General features: G+C 40.1%; 1 protein-coding gene across 7 annotated transcripts in view; it reads left to right on the top strand.

Annotated features, from left to right (window-relative positions):
• RIC1 (RIC1 homolog, RAB6A GEF complex partner 1) overlaps nt 1–22943 on the top strand; it is a 142625-nt gene that overhangs the window by 100138 nt on the left and 19544 nt on the right. For all 7 annotated transcript variants that reach the window (XM_082694269.1, XM_082694268.1, XM_082694267.1 and 4 more), the window contains 9 exons: nt 2844–2932; nt 9834–9978; nt 10635–10683; nt 13134–13286; nt 14955–15158; nt 20238–20276; nt 20608–20718; nt 21458–21547; nt 22162–22322. In XM_082694269.1, the coding sequence (XP_082550395.1) occupies nt 2844–2932; nt 9834–9978; nt 10635–10683; nt 13134–13286; nt 14955–15158; nt 20238–20276; nt 20608–20718; nt 21458–21547; nt 22162–22322 (1041 nt within the window). The remainder of the gene's footprint in view (nt 1–2843; nt 2933–9833; nt 9979–10634; nt 10684–13133; nt 13287–14954; nt 15159–20237; nt 20277–20607; nt 20719–21457; nt 21548–22161; nt 22323–22943) is intronic.

Here is a 22943-nt window from a genome sequence, read left to right as displayed (position 1 = left end):
GACATCAGCTTTTTAAGAGTTCAGGCCAGTTGTTTATAGAATGTCCTGCACTCTAAATGTTTTTCGTTTTCTCTAAACCAGCCATGACTGGAACCTTGAAGCTGGCTCTTGCCGAGCCAGTCCAGTCAGACATGGGAGCATCTGACAGGACCAGTGGGGCGGGGGTCCCACACCGCCTGCAGTCGGGGCGGCCTTGCGGGGCTGCTAGGGCCAGATGGGAGAGCCCACCAGAGGTTCTCTGCTCCTTTCCCAGGGCAATGAAGGTGGAATCTCAGCCTTTGGCCTCTGTCGTCTCACTTTTCATCAGTTGGGAGAGTACCAGACCTTTTTTTTGGTGGGGGGATGGTGACGCTGGGTTGGGGTGGAGGTTTTGTGATTGTCACTGTGTGACAGAACAGACCAGTGGCTTCTAGGTCTTCCAGCTCTTATCAGGACACTCAACTGTAGCTGCTGTCCTTCGAGTTCTGTAAGAAGCTGACTTTCGTCTTGGATGCCAGTTTGCAAGGGGATCAGTCTTACAACTTACCTGTCCTGGGATCGAGTCCCCCCGTTGGGCTCCCTGCTCAGCGGGGAGTTTGCTGCTCCCTCTCCCCTGCTCATGCTCTCTCACTATCTGTCCCTCTCTCTCAAATAACTAAGGAAAATCTTAAAAAAGAAAAGGGGTGGGAAGGTTTGACCAGATGCTGGTTAAACATTTTTATCATGTGGTGTTATGTACTTGCTGTGGCACTGTGTAGCAATAAGGTTAAGTTGTCCTTGTATTAGTGATACTAATTTTGTATTAGTGATACTAAATTTGGTCATTTGTGATTGTAGCCATATCTCTGTTATAGAGAGAGCTTGTTTTGCTTTGAGATTAATGAGTGGTGTCTTATGCATGAAGAAATATTTTTCTCTTAGAATGGGTGAACGAGAAGTGGAAATAACAATAATTTAAACAATATAGGCCTTATAGAATACGTAAAAGGTTAGCTGTCAGTCTTTATAAGTGTTGACTTAGCTCCTGTTTCTTGTATTAGAAATCGTGGACTCTCCTCACTTACTCATTAGAGCTCAGCAACCCAGAGTTCCCACTTGACCGTTGCCAGGTGCAAAACGAAAACAAGTAAAACCTGTGGGCTACTTAGTGCTGTCTTTCAGCAAAGTGTCGAACTGGGCAGGTAGCCTGGAGCGATACCTATTCCCGGGCATTTGGCTTCTGACTAAGCTGGAATAACAAACCAGATTCTCTCTCCCACGTCGGGGAGAAAATGGACAAAAATATGGAAGAATAAGACAATATGAGTTAGAGACTGAGAATATCAGGCAACAGAGGACACCGGTCCGTAAAAGATAGGAAATAAATAAAACTCTACGAATGCCTCAGCTTTAATTACATTGAAAGAGTTTCCAGGCTGCAGCACAAGGCTGGAGAGACAGAACCTGGCAGATTGCTTAGGTTGAGTTACAGGGAAGTGAAAATCTGGGGAGACCAAAGCAGCTAGGACTCGGGACAGCCAGCCAGAGACAACAGAGTGGCACAAAGAAGGCGCTCCAGAGTGCTGGAGAGGGTCTCTCCTGAGTATTCGGTATGGAGATCCAAAAAGAGATCCAAATGAAACATTGTAGGAGAAAAGAATAATAAACCTGAAAAACATAGCCAGAGAAATTATTCAGAATGAAAGAGAGAGGAAACAGATTGAAAACCACAGCATCAGTGAGCTGTGCGGTAAGTTCATGTGGCCTCTTCGTGCAGGTGTTTCACTGAGCCCCAGTCCTGATCCTTAAGAAGAGCTGACCCGGCTGGATGAGGGTCAGAACATTCATGTTAGATTTTGGTCAAAAATAGTTCCATAAGCAAAAATGATATTTTTTATGATCATCATTAGGTCAATTTTGAAATGTAGCTTAGAAGTAATATTATAAAGTTTTTGTTTTGGTTTCTGGCCCTTCCTAAAATTGGCACTTGTTAAGATTTCTTAAATGAAATCATTATATATACCACTTTCACAAAATAACATATGCCATGTGTGTAGATACAAAAAATGGTGTTGGGTAGAAAATATAATCAAGTGAAAATCTGTAAATTACTATCCAGCATGAGAAATAGCGCATTAGCAGGGTGGATGCAGCCCCGGCTTCCCCCTCTTCTTTATTTATTTAATTTTTTAATGATTTTGTTTATTTGGCAAAGAGAGACAGGGAAAGTGGGGACACAAGCAGGGGAAGTGGAAGAAGAAGAAACCGGCTTCCCGCTGAGCAGGAGCCCAACGTGGGTCTCCATCCAAGGACCCTAGGATCATGACCTGAGCTGAAGGCAGGTGCTTAACAACTGAGCCACCCAGGCGCCCTGTCCCTCTCTTATTTAATGTCCCTCCTTCTCCACCAGAGACGGTGTGTCCATTAGCTCTTTATTGCATTTTTACCACAAATGTATTTACTATGTTTTGAATGTTTTTGAATAGAAGCAGAATTATACTACATATGTACATCCTGACTATGTGTTTTAATGCCTGTCGCTGCTGTACTAGACCGCTGTACGAGCAGAGCACAGTTTATGCTTCCTTTCTCTTGCTGGACACTTCAGGTTGCTGCGGCTGTTGTGCGTTTATACATAGTACTACAGCGAACATTGTGCGTGCCTTTTGATAACATAGACAAGAATATTCCTGGGATATATTTAGAGGGAAATTTTTCCTGGGTTACAAATATGCACTTGTTCAGATTTATGAGACTGCAAATCATTTACAAAATGGTTTTAGCCTAGTTTATGCTCTTACCAGCAGAACATAACAGTTCCACAGTAATGCTCTCTATATTTGTATTTCTCTTTTTTTTATTAAAGGCTTGTTTGTTTTTCTCAGTGGTTCTGTACAGGTATATACAATAGATAACACCACCGGAGCTATGCTGCTGTCCCATAAACTAGAGCTAACAGCGAAACAGTATCCTGGTGAGTCCTTTTTTTCTTTTATTTTTGATGTACAGGTAATGGTGTGGATGGGTAGTGACTGGGGATTTTAAATGATGCGTGCTCTCGGTCAAATACAGTTAACACGTAACTGTATTTTGCCTGGCCCAGGTACTAGGGTTTCCTGGTACCTAGAAAGGCTCCCAAGGATCCTTCTTTTATTGTTTGATTAGTCTTCTGTGTCCTCACTAGTTTTAGCCTTTATAGTCTTTCTCTGGACTCTGCTCTAGTCTTTTACCTGATTTCATTGCCTTTGTTATTTTATGCCTTCCAATTCAGTTTATTCATTCAGCAAATACTTATAAAATACCTGCTGTAGGCCAGACATTGTTTTAACTAGTGGATACACATCGTTAAACAAAGCAGTCTTTTTCTGAACTCAGTAGTGAATCTTGAGTGGACCCTCAGACCCTTTGGATTAATTCCAAAGTCTTTGTCATTGAAAGGCTTTTGACCAAAACTAACAGAGAACCCAAGTTGCTGTGGCTTAAATAGGATTTATTTTCTCTGCTAGCAAGAAATCCAAAGGTGAGTTGCTGCTGGCGTTTGGTCTTTCCTTCATGGCCTCAGCTTCTGAGCTGCAAGCATTGCTCCTATGTTTGAGTCAAGAAGAAAGGAGGAAATAGGGCATATTTGGTTTTTTGATCAGGAAAGCAAAAGGTTTCTCAGCAGCAGCCTCACCTGTTCCAGCCATCTTCCTCTTCATCTGGTTGGTCACTTTATGTCTCATTAGCTACCTTAGGATTTTCCCAGCCTTTCTGGTAGAAGTGGGCAAGGGAGAAAGAGGCTGGAAATGGATGTGGCATTAACCAGCCAATGGCGTCTACCGCATGATGGCACGTAGGTCTTTTGCTGAACATTTCTGGCATTATTTCTTAGTTCAGTCAGCCCTTACTGTCTCCATACTTTTACCACAGCACCTCTACGTTAAAAGAAATACCAGACGTTGTTTATTAGGTAGTTAGGTCTAAATCCTAGTAGCATTTTCAAAAAGTAATACACGTAAATGGAAAGAAAAATAGTATTTTATTTTAATTCGTAAACACTATTTTTTTGCTAATAGGTTGTCTGTGCTTATTGGACACTGTACAGTTTCTCAGACCTTGGAGTCAGATTGGGTCCAGTCACCCACATTTCCTGTTCCACGTTGATTTTCACATGACACTTTTTCTACAACAACTCCTAAAAAGCCATCTTTACAAAGATGTAACATCATCAAAATAAATGTAGTCACAGCCTAATATAGCTGTGAACTGCCTGAGCTAATAACTTACATTGTGTCTAACAGATACTATATATCACTCTATTTATTTGATATTGTCTCATGAAGATTGTCTCATGGTATCCTGGATACCCTGCACACAGACCTAGGAACTGCAGTCTGACTCTTCACCAAACCACCTGCAGATTCTTGAGAGAGGGTCTATGTATATTGGTCTTCCAAGATACAGCTTAAATGAAATCTCGTTTTATGAACTAGACAGAATACTATTCCCTCCTGTGCCTCAATATATTTTGCATATACTATCTTTCTTATCATTGTTAATGTTTTATTGAACTTACCAACTTACAGGTCTTGTTTTCTGCTAGCTCCAGGGTAGGAATGTAGGATTTTTCTATCTGTACCGAGTGAGTTCAGTTTAGTGAGAGGCATAGTTAATGAGTGTGATGAATGAATCAGTATGTTTTTAAGCCAGTGACCTTGGCACAATTGTTTTAACAGGCAGTTAGAATCTCACTACTATGTTTTATGAGTTTGATACTATACTTGGTTCTGTATGTGCATTAATAATTGGGACCCTTTTCAGACTGTGTTCTGTTCCTCTCCCAAATTTAGATATGCTCCTGTATTGAGAATAATTGCTCATTAGAGGGTATTATGCTACGTGAAATAAGTCATCAAAGAAAGACAATTATCATATGCTCTGTCTGATATGAGGAATTTGAGGGGCAGGGCGGGGGACTGCATGGGGGAGGGATGGAAAAAGTGAAACGATGGGCTCAGGAGGGACAGAAACCATCAGAGACTCTTAATCTCACCAAACAAACTGAGGGTTGCTGGGGGGAGGGAGGAAAGGGATGGGGTGGCTGTGTGATGGACTTCAGGGAGGGTGTGTGCTATGGTGAGTGCCGTGAAGTGTGTAAACCTGATGATTCACAGACCTGTACCCCTAGGGCAAATAATACATTATATCTTTAAAAATGAAAAAAAAAAAAGAATAATTGCTGTATAACTATACAAAGCTCTCTATTGGGGTCAGAAAAATGAGGACACCCATCTAAATCTAATCCAATAATAAAAATTCTCATGAGCCTCAAGGAAGAAGCTAAGGTATCTCACGTCAGAATCTCAGGAAGCATTTAATACATAACTGTTAATGTTGACTTAGTATTACCCACATCTATACCAGTATTTTTCCCCATCGTGTCCTTTTAACATCTCACATCTTCCACTTGAGACCATTTTCTGTCTATAATACGTCCTTCAGAATTTTCTCTAGTGAAGTTTTAGGGGGAAGGGGTGGGGTCTGAAGATGTATTTATTTTGCCCCTGTAATTTAATTATGGTTTAACTTGTTATACCATTTTAGATGGGCAGTTACTGTGTGTATATTGAAGTTGTTCAGGTACCATCCAGTTTCACTGTTGCTCTTGGGATCTCTGATCAAGTTGTGTTTCCTTTTCAGGAGATTGAGTTTTTTTCTCTTTGTTTACTTTTAAGATTTTTTCTTTGTCTTTGGGATAGTTTCACTGTGATTTGGAACGTGAAGACTTTTTTCTAATTTTTTTTTTTTTTTTTTTTTAATCTTGTTTGAGATTCAGGCATTCTGGATCTGAGAATTCATATTGTCCAGCTGTTCTGGAAGATACTCAGCCATTATTTCTCTGCATATTGCCTCTTATTTAATCTCTTTTTCTGGAAGTTTAATCAGACTTGCATTGTACTGTTTACAGGTTTGGTTTTTTTGTTTTGTTTTGTTTATTTATTTATTTGACAGACATCACAAGTAGGCAGAGAGGCAGGCAGAGAGAGGAGGAAGCAGGCTCCCTGCTGAGCAGAGAGCCCGATGTGGGACTCCATCCCAGGACCCTGGGATCATGACCAGAGCTGAAGGCAGAGGCTTTAACCCCCTGAGCCACCCAGGCGCCCCTGTTTACAGGTTTCTTAAGCTGCCTTTTAACATTTTTCTTTTTTTTGTTTCTCTGAACTATGTTCTAGAAAATTTTTCCCTGTCTTCTGGTACATGTGTTCTCTTCATTTATGTTTAGTATTCTTCTTCATCTGTCCATTTTAATTACTGTATTTTTTATTTCCAGAGTGTTTACTTAGCTTTCTAATCTGTATGCATCCTGCTCCTAGTTTCATTATTCTTTTATTTCTTTAGGTATTAAAAAATGGTTTTTATATTCTTTGTTAGTCTCAGTATTTGAAACCTTTCTTTCTGAGTTTGGGTTCTCATGAATTTGTTTATATATTTTGGGTTTTTTTTTTTTTTTTTTTTTTTTTGTTTTTTTTTTTTTTTTTTTTTTACTGAGAGCTGTTTAATTTCCTTCAGATTTATTTATTTGAATGCTTTGTGACCTAAATTGAATTTGAGTTCTTCCGAAGAGGATTTATGTGTGTTTAGGGCAAGTTATGTGAGAGTACTACATCAGTCTGGAATCCTTTGCCTTATATTCTCTATTTGTAATTTTCTTTGAGTCATACAAGTTGCATAAATTACATATGAGAGTGAGGACTGACTTGTTTCAGATTCCCGGGGACTTTATTTTCCATTCATGGAAAACACATGAAAGTATCCTTTGCTATTTCTTTACCTTCCACACGGTAGAGTTTATTTCTCATTCTCCCTTATACCGTGAATGTAGCCTTCTGTAGCCCCTCCCATTGAGTGGTGTCTTCTCTTAGGTACTCTGAGCTTGCTCTCCGCTCTGTCACGTGCTATGAGTCATCAGAAATAGAAGTCAGGGCTTCCAGGGTTTGGCAGAAAAATTCAGGGCACAAGCACTTTGTACACTTACTTACCTCTCAGCATTTTTAGTCGTTTGAGGTGTTAAGTATTCTAAGATTTTTTTTTTTTTTTTTTTTTTTTTTGACAGAGATCACAAGTAGGCAGAGAGGCAGGCAGGGGGCGGGGAGGTGGGAAGCAGGCTCCCTGCAGAGCAGAGAGCCCAGTGCAGGGCTTGATCCCAGGACCCCGGGATCATGACCTGAGCCGAAGACAGAGGCCTTAACCCACTGAGCCACCCAGGCGCCCCATGGTTTCTTTTTTTAATCCATACTTAGTTTTCCTGCCCAGTATTAAACCATTGAAATTAAAAAACAATAATAATAATAACACCTTATTTCTTTAGTTGCATGGTCACGTTTACGTGTTTAGTAGTCACATGTAGCTGGGGGCTGCCTCTTAGACCAAGCAGGTGGGCAGGTGGGAAGTCATTGCCGCAGGAAGTGCTCCCGCTGCTCCTGTTGGGCAGCACTGCGCGCGGTTCTTGAGATCGTTCTTCCTTCTCGGGCTCGTGGATGCCATTTCCCCCTTTGGTGACCTGCCAAGTCTCACTCCCGGGGTCTTTGTTGTGAGAGAATTCTGCCAGCCTCAATTACATGGGCCGTAAACCTGCTTGCTCCGGGAGGCTTGTAGGAGGACTGACATCTGAAGCAGGGGTGAGTCTGCTCGCTTCCTTCAGGCAGCGCCGGCTGAGTTTGACCAGCCACGGTGACTGGGAGTCCTTCTGTCACGCTGCACCTTCCCTTTGGACTCTCCGACTTCATGCTGGTCTCAGACACTTTGTCTTCCTAGAGGATGTCAGTCCGCACTCCTTTGTCGTTGCTGGGGCTCACCCCAGCCTTCCATTCCCGTAATTCTAGCCTCTCTCCCCTCCCTGGTCCCAGCCCTTCACTCTCAGCCCAGGTACTAACCAATCTCACAGTAGGTTTTCTCCTTTCTTTTGGCTTCTGGAACTTTTTCTTTCTTGTAAGTTCAGCTCTATAACTAAATGTCTGGGTTACTTTTTTAATATTTTTCTCAATACACAGATTATATCACAGTCTATGTTCATTGTAGGTTGTTACCACCTAGATAAATTTCCCGTAGTCCTGACACATGAAGATTAAGTTTACCACCGCTGATATTTTATTATGGATCTCTGCAATTAGATTTTAATATGTACATAATGCTTGGAAAGTGGGTATGCATATATGTGCATGCATATGTCTATTTCATGTGGGGTAGTAAGTATATACCCTCCCCTTTTCAGTTAACATTAACATCCTTCTATGACGGTGAAAACCCATGTTTTTTTCCTTGCACATGGAATTGCATTCATTTGTAAACTTCAGTTTGATTTTGTGCTTCTTCTTGGTAGTATATGTATTTATTTTAAAATTTTATTTATTAGAACACATGTATGTGACCTGGGGGGAGAGGCAAGTGGGGAGCGAAAGCAGGCTGAGCGGGGAGCCCGACGCGGGGCTCGGTCCCAGGACCCTGGGAACATGACCTGAGCCGAAGGCAGGCACTTCACTGACTGAGCTCCCCCTCCAGTGGCCCCCTTGGTTTGTTTTTAAATTTCTCCCCTGGACAAGTATTAAGTATAGTAATAAGATGTGATGTTTCTTATGTATATTCCTATTTATTTATTTATTTATTTATTTATTTATTTATTTTTTACATATACAAATTGTTTAATTAAGAACAGCTCCTAATTTACATTCAGCTGACCAAGCTTCATATTGATTTTAATTTTATTTTCTTCAACATTTTTTTTATTTTTTATTTTTTATAAACCACACACAAAAATAGACTCAAAATGGATGAAGGATCCCATTTATTTTACATCTGCCTGAATAACCTGCTGTTCACTATGGGGGGGAGTGCTAAAGTGAGGTTGTCTTAGTAGACAAAAACCTATATACTTCCCCTTTGTAGTAAATCTTCTGTATTTTATAGCAGAAATGTATTACTACTGCAAATGAAAAGAATTTGAAACAAAGTGATACGCAGCTGGTTTTGAATTGCTGACAGGAAATACTATCATGTTTCATTTAACCCTGCAGTAGGGAAACTTGGCTTTTACTGCACAGTGAAATTACAGGATTGAAAGAACAATTACTATTAGTTAAAAGATGATATGAGCACCTGGAGTCCTCAAGCTGGAGTTTACCTACGTAATTCTAATAGAAGTTTAAACTTCAGTTTGTTTTAACGTGGATTCCTTGAGTGGGGAGCATGAAGATAATGGTAGGACATTATTTTACATTTTAAAACACCTGCTTTGCGAACTACGTTGACATTTAGTGTAGGATGATTCAAGGGAAGCCTTATCCCCATTTTACAGAAACCGAACTGACCAAAGCCAAAGACTTTTAAAATGACACAATTATAGTTATCCAGGCTGATAGTGGCCCCAAATGGTTCTCATTTCTTTTCAATTTCTTGGCAGGGGCGCCTGGGTGGCTCAGTGGGTTAAGCCGCTGCCTTCGGCTCAGGTCATGATCTCAGGGTCCTGGGATCGAGTCCCGCATCAGGCTCTCTGCTCAGCGGGGAGCCTGCTTCCTCCTCTCTCTCTCTCTCTGCCTGCCTCTCTGCCTACTTGTGATCTCTTCCTCTCTCTCTCTCTCTCTCTCAGTCTGTCAAATAAATAAATAAATCTTTAAAAATAAATAAATAAATGAATGAATAAATTTCTTGGCAGCCGAGTTTGTTCTGCTTCAATCAAGGCTAATGTGACTTTTTGTGACCTTAAATGAGTAGGATTCATCTCATTATTTGAAGGAGACATATCTTTCTGTTCATTTGCAATTTGAAAAAATACAGACTGTAAAAAATACTGTTTCTGAAGGAATCATTTATTTTTAACTCTCCTCACAATTTCTTAACAGATATTTGGAACAAAACAGGAGCTGTTAAATTAGTCAGATGGTCCCCTGACAACAGTGTTGTGACGGTGACCTGGGAGAGCGGAGGCCTCTCTCTGTGGAGTGTGTTTGGAGCCCAGCTGATCTGTACGCTTGGAGGCGATTTTGCGTGAGTGAATAAAGACAAGTTCTAGATAAAATAACTCCGTTATCTCCCAGAAAATACACATACACAGAAATTTTTTGTCATACAGCTATCCTGCCTTATTTGATGCTTATTTGTCTTGGGGTTAACCAAGACAATTTGTAAGGTTCAGAATTCATTTGTTCAGAATGTGCTGATTCTCTAAACATCCATCCTTTTAAAATTCATTGTTCATTCCGCAAAATGCATTTGTTTGTTGAATCCCTACTGTAGAAATGGTAGCATGTTAGATTCGAGGCTAAATCACATACCGTTTTGCCTTCAAGTAGCTTATAATCTAATAAGAGCAATAAGCCATGCACATAAGTCACTAGTGGGAAATAGAAAATTGCATTATCTTGCTGGGTTGAGATCTCTTCCCACTCCTTATGGTGCTATGAACCTCAGTCCTGACAAAATGAATACCCGTTCCCAAACTGCATGATTCTATCGAGAATCATGGACCTAAAAGACTATGTGTAGGTGATATACTTAGATATATCAACAAGCAGTCTCATGTTTCATGCATTATTATCTACTTCTGTTCTTAAAGGAACAAAATCAATTTGAGTTTTTAAAAACTTAAAGCCAAATATATGTAATAGAAAACTTTTTTAAATTGAGTTTCTGTTCTATTTCAGCTATAGGTCTGATGGTACCAAAAAAGATCCCCTTAAGATCAACTCTATGGTAAGTACTTCCTATAAAATATTGGCATCGTGTGGGGCGCCTGGCTGGCTCAGTTGGTTGCGCATCCAGCTCTTGATCTCAGCTCGGGTCTTAATCTCTGGATCTCTGAGTTCAAGCCCAGCACTGGGCTCTAAGCTTGGCATGGACCTACTTTAAAAAAGTGTGTGTGTATTTCTATAGTATGAGAAACTTTGATTTTACTTCTGCCTTTTTTTTTTTTAACTCTTCTTGGCCTGATTTTACAAAACTATTTTTATTTTAGCAGACTCTTCTACAGTTCTTGCTTTGCTGTCCAGTTTTCAGTATGTACTTGCTTTCAGTTTTGCTTATATGTCTAGCAAACCCCTGTTATGTTTGTGAACATAGTGACTATTCAAATCAGGCCTTTGGTTTTCCAGAGCATACGTCCAGAGCTAGTGACTCACTAGCATCCACTTCTCATGGCCTTCTTTCTTTTAACATGATGTGAACTGCTCAGTGGATATTTTTCCGCGAGGTGCTTGGACATTATCTGAGCATATTTTTAAAACGTTTCCTGTAGATACCTGTCAGGAGAATTGAAGTCAATGTTGTCAGTATTGTTATTACATATTTTTAAGAGTTCCTGTAGAAAACAGTGAAGTGTAATCCCTGTCTTTACGTAAGAACATTTTCTTATTGTAGCCCTTCTGTGCGTCATCTTTGTCAAGTTGGTGGCTGTGAGGTTTACTCATTGCCCTTCGTCCTTTGCTCCACAGAGGAAGGCATTTTCTGATCTTGGGTTTCTTAAAGAACGAAAACCACCATGGCTGTCTTGGTAGTGGTTCTCAGCACCATCAAGGACCCTACTTACTGTCTCTCTCCACCTCCATATTTTAAAATAAGTTTTTGAATAAATTATTTCTATAACTGCCCATCAGTGCTTCTGAATGGCACATAACAACCAGTGTTGTTAGCCTCACTAAGGTGGTATTTTAATCACAAACTAAGAATGTAAACATTTCAGTTAACTGTTTAACTTTTTTTTTTTTTTTAAAGATTTTATTTATTTATTTGACAGAGAGAAATCACAAGTAGGTGGAGAGGCAGGCAGAGAGAGAGAGAGGGAAGCAGGCTCTCTGCTCAGCAGAGAGCCCAATGCGGGACTCGATCCCAGGACCCTGAGATCATGACCTGAGCCGAAGGCAGCGGCTTAACCCACTGAGCCACCCAGGCGCCCCAACTGTTTAACTTTTATTGTGGGAGAGCAAGACTTCTATGAAGCTTTTGAAATTTAGCAACAATTTATTTTCCCTCTACTATTTTCTTGACCTTGTAGATTGTGAATTACTAACCTTTAAAACAAAAACAAAAAACTTGGCCCTGGAGAGTTTATTTGAACCTTCTTATTTTATAAAGGTTGACGTATATACCCAGAGAAAACCAAATAACTTAGCCAAGGTTCTACAGCAGAGTGGGGCCAGGCTGGAATGAAAACGTAGAAACTTCCATTGGTGTGTTCTTTGCTCGGTACAAGACTGCATCTGTTTTGGGTGCTTCTTTGTCAAGTTTCAGCTGGGTCACACGGGGTGGGGGGGATCTTCCTCTGTAAGGAATTTCTTTGTATTTGAGAGGCAGTTAAATTAATGGAGAAGTTAAAGAGAGCACTGGGTATTTCTTGGGATTTGGAGTGAAGATTGAGATGTAGAATCTGTAGACGCATATTTGGGAGTCCTTGTGCAGGGGCTGCCCTCTTTACAGGAAGGCCAAGAGGAAAGGGCTCTTTTGTACTTTGATGAGAAATGCCCTCCCGGGGCCTCATATTCCATCTGAGGAAACCAGTAAGTCCAGCAGGGCAGAGGAGGCCTTCCTGACCAAACTCAAGAGCCCCAGAATGGGGCCCCTTGGGGTGACTCCTGTCCCCACCCCTTCTGTAATATTAGTGGCAGGTGACGGCTGGGACGACCCAGAAGGCAGATGTCCGCACGGGCACTGTGCGAGAGGGAGCGGGACCCGGGGCACAGAGGAAAAGGGGCAGCTGAGTGGTTGCAGACAGGAGGCCGGGTTGAGCCATCCAGGACGATGATGAGCTGGTTGGGGTGGTGCTGGTGACCTCCAGGCTCCTGCTGTCTGGACACGTGCTGGCTCTTCCACCAGCTGGCCCAGACTCCCCCAGCAAGCAGTTTAATCCTTCAGAACCTCTGATTGCTCACTAAAGTGGACAACACTGACCTCACCACCACAGACTTGCTTTGCATAAAACACACACACACACACACACACACACACACCCTACCCCCCCGCCCCCCCTTCCAGGTAGAGAGCTGTGATAGTGGGTTCCACTGGAGAGGGCTATGTAGCTTCTCATGGTTTCTCCAGCCTTTAGAAGTCACTGGTAAGGCTCTTGTTGGCTGTTTCGGGATTTGAATATTTGAAGCTAGGAGAGGATTACAGACTTCATTGCCCTGATTTTTCTTCCCGTTCTCTCCAAGAGCTGGGGTGCAGAAGGCTATCATCTCTGGGTGGTCAGCGGCTTTGGTGCTCACAACACTGGAATTGAGTCTGATTCCAAGAGTGTAGTTAAACAGCCTGGCCTTCTGCTGTTTCAGTTTATCAAGAGTGTACTCACTGTAAACCCCTGTATGGTAAGTTTTTTAAAGTACAACTGTTTACTTTTAGTGGCCTTCATAGTAGACTATCAGATTCGTCTAAAATTGGTGGATTATTTTCTTTCTTGTTCATTTTTGTGATTTTTGTATTTCTTTTTAATAATTTATAGAAAAATTTTACTTCTCAGCAGCTTTTAGTTTTTGTTTTTTAAATAGGATCATAAGCACTTTGAGGGAAAGCAGTGTTTACAGATTTACTTGACTAACCTAGTCTCTATTTAAAAAGAATTTCCCAAAGTGTGCTCCACAAGGCACTGCTTAGAAGAATCGGTAGCATATACACAGGATAAGGGAAATTTCTGTTGTCATATAAGCAAAATAAAGAAGCTAAGGCTGCAGAAATTTCCTTATTGTAGGACTCCAGGGTCTTTAATATGCCTAATGTGAATCATAAAAACCCAGGAGTTGGTATATGAAAAACAGTGCGCAAAGCTTTTTTAACTATGAATTTTTAGGGAGTGATTTAAAGAAAGTATGCCTGGAAACCTTATTTGGGAAACACTGCCCCAAATTATAATTTAAACTCCTCATGTTTTATCATTCTGGAACAATATACTAATATTATATATTGTTAATATGTAACAGTATGTGTTACACGTCAGAAGCATATATCTTAATATCTGCCATCAATCGTTTTTTAAATATTTGGTACAACCAGTTTCTAATTAAAATTGATAATTACAATCCATTGAGAAAGAATATGACAGTAGCCTGGATCTGAGACTTCATGACTCTAGATGAAGAATAAGGATCCGCAGAAAAACAAGAGTTCAGTCATTCTTTCTCCCCTCCCCATCCCAAATTATAATGTAAAGGCAGATTTTATGAGTTTTCTGTCAAGACAGCATTTGGGCTGCCATGGAAAAATGAGGGGCTTTGGTGCCCTTCTGTCTGATGGAATGAATGGTCAGTGAATAAAGTGCCCACAGTTAGTGCTGACCTTCTCTCTGAAAACCAAGGCGTCATCACTAAGAGGAGAAATTGTCTTATTTGTCTGAATATTCTCAGAGCCCATTGCAGTCCTTGGCACTAACCAAGCATTTACCCAAGTGAATATTGAGTTGCTTTGATCCAGGACCACTGACTGGGGCTACTCTGCCTCCTCCCCATGGCTTAAAAGAACCTTGGTGTCCAGTATTCCCATTCGTAATCCTCCGCTGCTTCTTGCCATGGGCACAGGGTGAACACACACACGCACAGTTTGCCCAGTTAATGTCTTCTTATCATTATCACACCATAATGTGAGGTATTTTATGTGAAACTCATTTGTAACCTGTAGATAATGAGTAGTTCTGTTCAGTTTTCAGATGGAAAATCTCTCATAGCATTGCCATTTTGGAGTAATAAGGAAGATACTGCTGTAGTCATTGTAGACTGGGTCGCATTTTGGCATCTGTGATAAAACAGACTTCAACAAAAGTTCTGTTTGCCCTGGGAAGTAATCATTAAACTGTTGCCTGTTCCCTGTAAATGTAACAGTGCCCGTGATCATTATGTAGTCTTGTCTGCGAGTAAAATCGACGTTGAGATACATGGCGCATTTCCTATGATAAACCTAAGTCAAGGTATTACTTTTGTTTTCCATTATCTGATTTCAGGTTTTTTTATTTGCTTTCCTCCTTTCTTCCTTTCTTCCTCCTGTAGAGTAACCAGGAGCAAGTGCTGCTTCAGGGGGAGGACCGATTGTACTTGAACTGCGGCGAGGCCTCGCAAATGCAGAGTGCCAGGGGTTCCTCAGCACGCTCTGAGCGCAAGGCCGGTGGGGGCAGGAGCCCCTTTGCAGACAGCGGTTTGGAGTCTCCGGGTTTAAGCTCTTTGCTTGGACATCGGCATTGGCATGTGGTACAGGTAAGTCTCAGCTGCTCACTGTTGACTTAGTCCTTGGGGGACTAGCACCTGGAGCGGAGTTACAGATTTCTTCTGTTGCTTTAGAAAACTGAGAAACTTTTTAACCTTTTTGACTGTCACCTCTCTCTTCTGCTTTTCTGTCTTCTTGTGTTCCTTTCTTGCCTCTGACGTAGCACAGATCCCCACCTGTTTTAAGCCTACTAGTCCAAAAACTCCCAAATTTATGCTTTTCCCTCTGAACAAGCACAACTTTGTACTTCTTCCGTTGCCTCCTCCCGCCCCGTTTTGGTACAAATTTAGCTCTGTGGATTGGCACAGGCAAAAGTGTAGTGATTTCATGGAAAGTGACAGTGTCAGCTAAGACCCTGAACAGCTGACCTTGTAGTCCTAGTGGGTACATGTTGAAGTTAGCTGCCTGACTTTAAAGCCAAATTGCAGACTTGCGGTCACACTCTAGAACCTTATTATTAATAATTTTATTATTACAAAAATCTTGTTCCAAGTCACTTACTCATTCTGGTATAACTTTTAAATTAGCAGTTTCTTTTAATAATTCTGATAAATTGGCATTTAACGTGGACATCAATTCTGAATTTTGATACCAAATAAAATTAATTTGGGTAAATCAATAAATTGAAGTTTCTTGAGAGAAACTTTCATACACAATTGTAGGAGTTCTGAGTGTGTCTTCCTTCCCCCGCTGATACCCAAGTGCCTTAGGTATGTCTGAGCCTGCTCTTGCCTTGGTTTTCACTGGGTTCTGTCTCCACAATTCTTGACCCTCCCTTCTCCGTTCTGTGCTGATACTTTATTCGCTCACTCAGCTCCCATGTTAGTTTTAGTTGACTTTGAGTGGAGATGATGAGAGACACGAATGGTCAGAATGTGAAACGTTGAAAGAGGAGTGTCTCTCGCACTGACGTGGTATACACCCAAAGAAAATGTATCTGACATTAATAAATTCATAAAATCAAACTGTGCATACCATTTGATAAGTAGTAACAGTTATGAAATAAAACTGCATCGGCTGCCTCCTTGACTAAAATTTTCCACTGCTCCCTTCTCTCCTATAGCCATTCCTCTGCTATTTTCATTTCCCCATACTTTGAACTATTCATTCTACACTGACCTAGCATCAATGCCAGTTCTGCCTAGCCAGGTCTGTGTTGCCAGAGCCAAGTAGAGCAGAGGATCAAAGAAGGTAGGTCTGGAACTCAAAAATCCATCAGGCAATAACAAAAATCTAATTTCCTTCCAGCTCAAAAATTCTGTGATTCTGTGATTCTTAGCCATCACTGAAGTATCCTATACTAGTAGCGTATCACACTGAGTTTACCACCTTAGACAAAGTAGGTACGAGCAAGATTCTTTCATGATTTTGTTCTTTAGATATTGGAATTATTCAGAAGGATGAACTTGTTTGACTCGAGCTTAACCTAGTTTTTTCCTTTCCCTAAAACTAATAAAAATAATGTCAGAGCTGTATAACAGTTAAGTTATAATAGACTCATAGAATTTTTGGAGCTGGAAGGACCATAGAGATCATGTAGTCCAACTGGATTTGTTACATTGAGGAAACTGAGGCTCAGAGAAGTTAGGTGACTTGCCCAAGGGCACATAGGAGAGCAGTGTCCAGCTTAAGGAATGTCAGACTTATCCTTACTATAAGTAAAGTAACAGTCTAACAACTAGGTATTAAGTGTTGAATCATGTAATGTACTGTTGACCTTGAGCTAAGACCTAGAATGTGCCCATTGAAATAGACAGTGTTTCATTACAGTTTGCCCTGTACTTTGTTTGCTGGCACACCAACCAGATGCATCAGTGCGGCATCGTGGGAGTGTTTTGGTTTGGTGGTTTACAGTGTCTCTGCAGTGCTAATGCTTTACCTTCTGGGTCTTAACCAGTAGTAATGATTCCCTGAAGAAACACGGGTGCCTGTTTAATTTTTCCTTCAACATACACTCTGGTCTGGGATAAATGCCCACATCCTCCGTCAGAGTGACTTTGTTTACGCGACTTCTATTTTGTTCTTACACAGCTTAGAGTTCATCAAATAAGCTCCAACTAATTCTGCTTCTCTTGTCTGTTCCTCATCTAGACAACGGGATTTTTCGTTCGTTTAGACCTTCTACCTTACACTTGTTAGTTTCCTGATCAGAAGATTCTATGTTAAATATGTTTCTTTCTTTTAACTTAATACATACACTTACTTGTCAACAGCAGGGTTGGTAGCTGCTGGTAGAAGTGGTGCTGTGTGTGTGTGTGTGTGTGTGTGTGTGTGTATGTGTTTAAATTTAGTTTTCCTAGCTACAGATTTTAAAAACTTCAAAAGTAGTTTGACAAGCAGAACACAAATAATGTGGAATTATAACAACACCCTCATGGTTTTAGGGTGCACTCCTGCTTGCACTGCCATTTAACACTCAGAACTTCGTATGATACAAACATTTCTTACAGACATTACAAGTATAAATCATTATCATCCACTGTTCTGAAATGTTGGTTTTGTAATTTAACTGGCTAACCATTTGGGAAAAAATAGGCTTACAAAATATGCTAAGGCTGTCAACAGAGGATTGTAAAGACTCTTTCATTTATAAATGATTGGCAGACCTTCTGAGGACCGTCTCAGATGCATCAGATGCGGGGTTTGGCACGGGGCAGGTCTGCCAGCAGACCTGCTGGCTCTCACAGTCTCACAGCAACGGACAGAAGCGGTCTAGGTAGGAGACAGGGTTTTAGCAAAATGACTTGAAGGGGGGAAGAAGGTAGATTGAGGTTTTTTAAGAGGCTGAGGAATCCTAAGATGCTGAGAATGGAGATTATGTACCTTAGCACTCAGGCTCCCAGTGGCGTGGCGTGGTGTGACTTTTGTGCCCTGAGTATGCAGTCCTGGCCTGACTTCTTCATGATTTATTAGCTGCTTCTTGCCTTACTTCTGCCATTTCCTGTTCTCAGTGTAAGGGGCAGAGCTCAAAGCTCAGGTGACACGTAGATCCATAAATGTGACCTACTAGGGAAAATGAATGTTTCATTTTCACTTTTCATTTCATAGCATCTTCAGACACAACTGTATCAGAAGTAAAGCTTCATTTTAAACTTAAACTCAAGCTTTGAAAATAAATCATTTATAGTTTGTGGCACTTCCTACATTTTGGGGGTTAAAAGAATAAAAAATTTTTTTTTCTTACAGATACTCATTAGAGTGTAGACCGTTTGATAAAACTCTACCTTGGTGCCATGCTGAGGAACCCTTCAAGCTGGAATCCGCGTTGGCATTGGGATCCCAGCTCACACTTTACCCACCCCCATGTTTCTTAAATACTTAGGAAACATCAGGGTCAGGGGAAGTCCTTTTTCACGTTCTGGATGGCTGGCTCAGTTATACTCCAGGGACATCCTTCTTCAAGTGACTACTTTGATTTTCTTCATCCAAAGAGAGAATTCACTTAACAGACTCACACAAAACTACTTTGAGCTCTTCTGTCCCCGCCTGATCATTCCCTCAGATTACCAGGCTTCTGAACCGACGCCACCCTTCCCAGGACTTTAGTAACTGGCCTGTGTGGTACAGTGAATCTGTTAAGATAGGAGTTAAGCCTTTTTCAAGCATATATCATGGCACCGTTACCCTTGATTCTGCAGGGTGAGGTTCTACAAACTGGCACTAGGATTGAGAACTTGTAATAACAGAACCAAAAGCTGTTACTTTATTTGGATTTTAGGCTGACTTACAAGATAATAAGTGAAGTCTAACAGATAGCTTTATGAGTAAATTTTATCAAGGTTAATACAGATATTTTTAGCATATTACTTTTAATTCGATTTTAGTTTTGTCTTCACATTACACAAAGAATCTTATTGGATTTGATTGCATTGTACTGGATTTTTAATTTGGCTTTCCTTTTTAAAAAATATGTAATACGTGGAGTACAATGAAAATGAATTCAAATAAATTGAGGTTCTCTTATTCAAGGAATAGAAGAGTTTTTCCCTTGTTCTGTCTGTTGTTCTGATAATTTTCATGCCATACTCACCATGTGCTCATAAAAACTGCTTAATCAGTAGGCTAGAGGAGAAGTCAGTCTCAGTAAAGCTAGAATTTTTTTTATCTATGTTAATGTCTTATGGAAGAATCTTTTAAATTTAAAATTCTTGCTAGAGTGATACAAAGATACCATGTACAGAGATGTAAGACAGATGACACAGGAGGAAGGTGTATTTCCTACTTCCATTGCAGATTAAGTGTTACTATCTGTAATTCAAAGTTGTTACAGATGAATAGGTTAAATACCTCAGTAAAAAGAGTAGCTTAGACAGATGCTTACCTGTGTATGGATGTTTAGAGAGAGAATAAAGACTAACCAGTACTTATCTCTGGAGCAATGGATAGAACAGAATTTCATTTTTTTTATTTTGTACATTTTTTTAAAGGTTTTTTTATTTATTTGACAGACAAAGATCACAAGTAGGCTGAGAGAGACAGAGAAGGAAGCAGGTTCCTTGCTGAGCAGAGAGCCCGATGCAGGGCTCCATCCCAGGACCCTGAGATCATGACCTGAGCCGAAGGCAGAGGCTTTAACCCATTGAGCCACCCAGGCACCCCAATTTTGTACATTTTTATATTGCTTAAATTTTATAAGCAGTGTTTTGCTATTTTGATCAGAAGACATAAAAGTAATAAAAATACCTCCCATTAAAAAGCAAAAACAAAACTTGCTGAGGCCCTCAAACTCTTCATTTCTACAGTTCCTGCTTGCCCTCGTGGCTGGTTCTCTCAGTCTGTTTGTATGGCATATTCAGTATTTAATATAAACAAAAACAGTGTAGAGAAAAAGCAGTGTAGGAAAGCCTGATCTAGCCACCCATAATGAAATGGTGAAGACAGGAGATGTGAAATATGGACTGGTATTTCAAAGTAAATTCCAAATACTCTGCTAGTAATACCCACTATTCGGGAACACTTTAAACGTTGTACAGGAAAGTGAATATCATATTGTGATGTTAATGCTTTAAGTGCTTTAAGTTTAAATATGTTGCAGGAGTCTTACCAAATTGATGTATTATTTTCTGTAGATTTCCAACACCTATCTAGAGAGCAATTGGCCTATACGGGTGAGTTACTTGTTATTTTGTTGGGGTTAATTTTTATTGGATAGTATTTGCTGCAGGAGGCATTCTGGGAATTGAGCCTTTTTTCAGTGGGCGCGTTGATAATAAAATTTTAATACTCGATCCCTTGTACATTGTTAACGTATTAACATCAGTAATTTGATGAAATGTAACTTGTGTATACATATTCAGATTTTTTAATTTAGCACTTTCATTTAATTCACTTAGCAAACATTTATTAACAGTCTATTTGCGTGACACAATAATGCTAAGTTCTTTATATTTAAGTATATACATTTGCAAGGAAGAGTTCTTAATTTTTTCTTTGAATTAGTTTTCAGCTATTGATAAACTTGGACAGAATATTGCTGTGGTTGGCAAGTTTGGTTTTGCACATTACTCTTTACTCACCAAAAAATGGAAACTTTTTGGAAACATTACCCAGGTTAGTCTTTTTGAAATTAAAAACTGATTTCTCAGAATATAAGTGCACTACCGTATGAAATAACTCTAAGCCACTAGTCATTAAAAAATAATACCAAATATTAAAAAATGGTGTTGGATTACATCTAAGGTCAGTTCTAATGAAGTACTTGATAAAGCATTTTGTATTGAGAAGATTGGTTTGTTTTTAATTGGAGGATTTACTCTTCCATATTGAGTTCATCAGATGTGGTCAGAATCAACTTCCACTGAATTTGAGATCATTTCCCGCTTGTTTGTATATGATGTGAAGTTGTGGGTAGCACAGAAACATGTGCAGTTGGAAAAGACAAGGATTAATGTGTAGTGGCAGCCTGCGGGGCACTTCAGGGGCCTCACTGACCTTCACCACCCAGAGAGGGCACAGTTGTTACCCTTTTATAAGAAAGAAACCAGGATTCAGAGTCAAGCAGCTGGTAAGTTGTAAAGCAGGATTTTAAACCAAAGTCTGTTGAATAAGGGAATAATGGTGCTACATGGCACCCAATTATTGATAGAAATGTTAATTTTTTCAAAATAGAATATAAATTATTATTCATAAAGGCCTAGAGTGATACTTAATTTGGGGGGGGTAAAGAATAGAGCAGAAATAATTTAAGCTCTCATTGTTTGCTTAGGAATACTTGATAAGTGTGTTACTTATTGTAATTTCTGGCAGCATATAAATAAAGATAAATATGTTTTTTAAATTATCTTTTAAGGAGCAAAATATGATTGTGACAGGTGGCTTAGCCTGGTGGAATGATTTTATTGTCCTGGCATGTTATAACATAAGTGACCGTCAAGAAGAGGTAAGGCTTGTTTTCTCTCAGGGATAACAGATTTTTATATTTTAAAGATGTTAAGCACTATCTGGTTTAATAGAAATGAATATAGCATTTTATTTTTTCATTAAGAATTTGGCATTTGGCTTTTTTACCTAAATCAGACCCTCATATCAGATTACTGCTTTGAAGACAGGTTTTTTTTTAAGGGATAATCAGAACTTCTGAGACAACTTTTTCTAAGGATTTTTAGCTGTTAGACATTGTCTGTGAAGTTTGTAAATAACGCAGGTTGTTCCTAAGGATGGCTGCCCTTAGAGATTTATTAATTTGTTGGTTTGTATGTTTATGTTTTTAGAAAGTGCTGGTCTACTTTTATCAGGTCTGGATACGCAGGTCTCGAGAAGGAGTACCTCATAATAGTACATTCCCAATTTTAGTTGCTTCATCTTTTGGTTTTTTGTAGAATGAGGCTATCCTGTGAAATTATAAAATTTATCCATTTATTGCGAAAGCTCAGATTGGTCTTTAAACTTCTCTTACTTGAAGTCAGTAGATTAAAAAAACAGCATGTCTAGAGTATTTAGCTGCCTGAGGTGTAGGTGTCTTGTTTTTACAGTTTTTCATTCTTTGTTCTTCAGCTCAGAGTCTACCTGCGCACATCAAACCTGGACAATGCCTTCGCCCATGTCACCCGAGCACAAGCGGAAACACTGCTGCTTAGTGTCTTCCGGGACGTGGTGGTAGTGTTCAGAGCAGATTGTTCCATCTGCCTGTACAGCATTGAAAGAAAGTCTGATGGGTAAGTGCATGGCGTGCGACTGTCACTTTTTGCTTCTGTATACTGTGCTTCCTCGTCATTTTTATTTTCTCAAAAGTTAACCTGTGTTTAGTTTCCTTTGTTTTAGAAGTGAAAAAAGTAAATTTTGTATTTAGTGATGTTCACGCAGTTATTTTTAGCTACCTGAATAAATAGTTTGCACCAACCTCTTCAGCTGCTCTTACTGCACTTGTTCGGGGGGAAAATCTGGTTTGGGATGGGGTAACTTGGGTACTAATTTTTTTCACAGCCTTGAAAATAAGTGGTTACTAACTATCCTAATGTTCTGGACATGTGGGGAAATTTGAAGGAGTTCACTGGCCTAAGGCCTTGGGAAGTGTGTCCTTAGCAGACTCTGTCGATTCGCACTGAGCGAGGCAGCTGCGGTCTGCCGCGGGAGGGGCTGGCGGCCCTGGTGCTGCTGCGCACTGCCTGCATTCTTCTGGGTGGCCGGTCGGCTGGTAGCCTTTAGACCATGCCTCTTGAGTTTTATTTTGCTCTTGTGATCTGTGTGTGTGTGTGTGTGTGTGTGTGTGTGTGTAAATAGCCCTAAAGTGTGTATTTGCTGAAATAGCTTAGTGATTAAGGAATACTGTAGAGATA

Source organism: Mustela nivalis (assembly GCF_964662115.1).
Source record: "Mustela nivalis genome assembly, chromosome: 13".
NCBI lineage: Eukaryota > Metazoa > Chordata > Mammalia > Carnivora > Mustelidae > Mustela > Mustela nivalis.
Note: the sequence above shows the minus strand (reverse complement) of the source record. Positions and strands in the feature narration are given on the sequence as shown.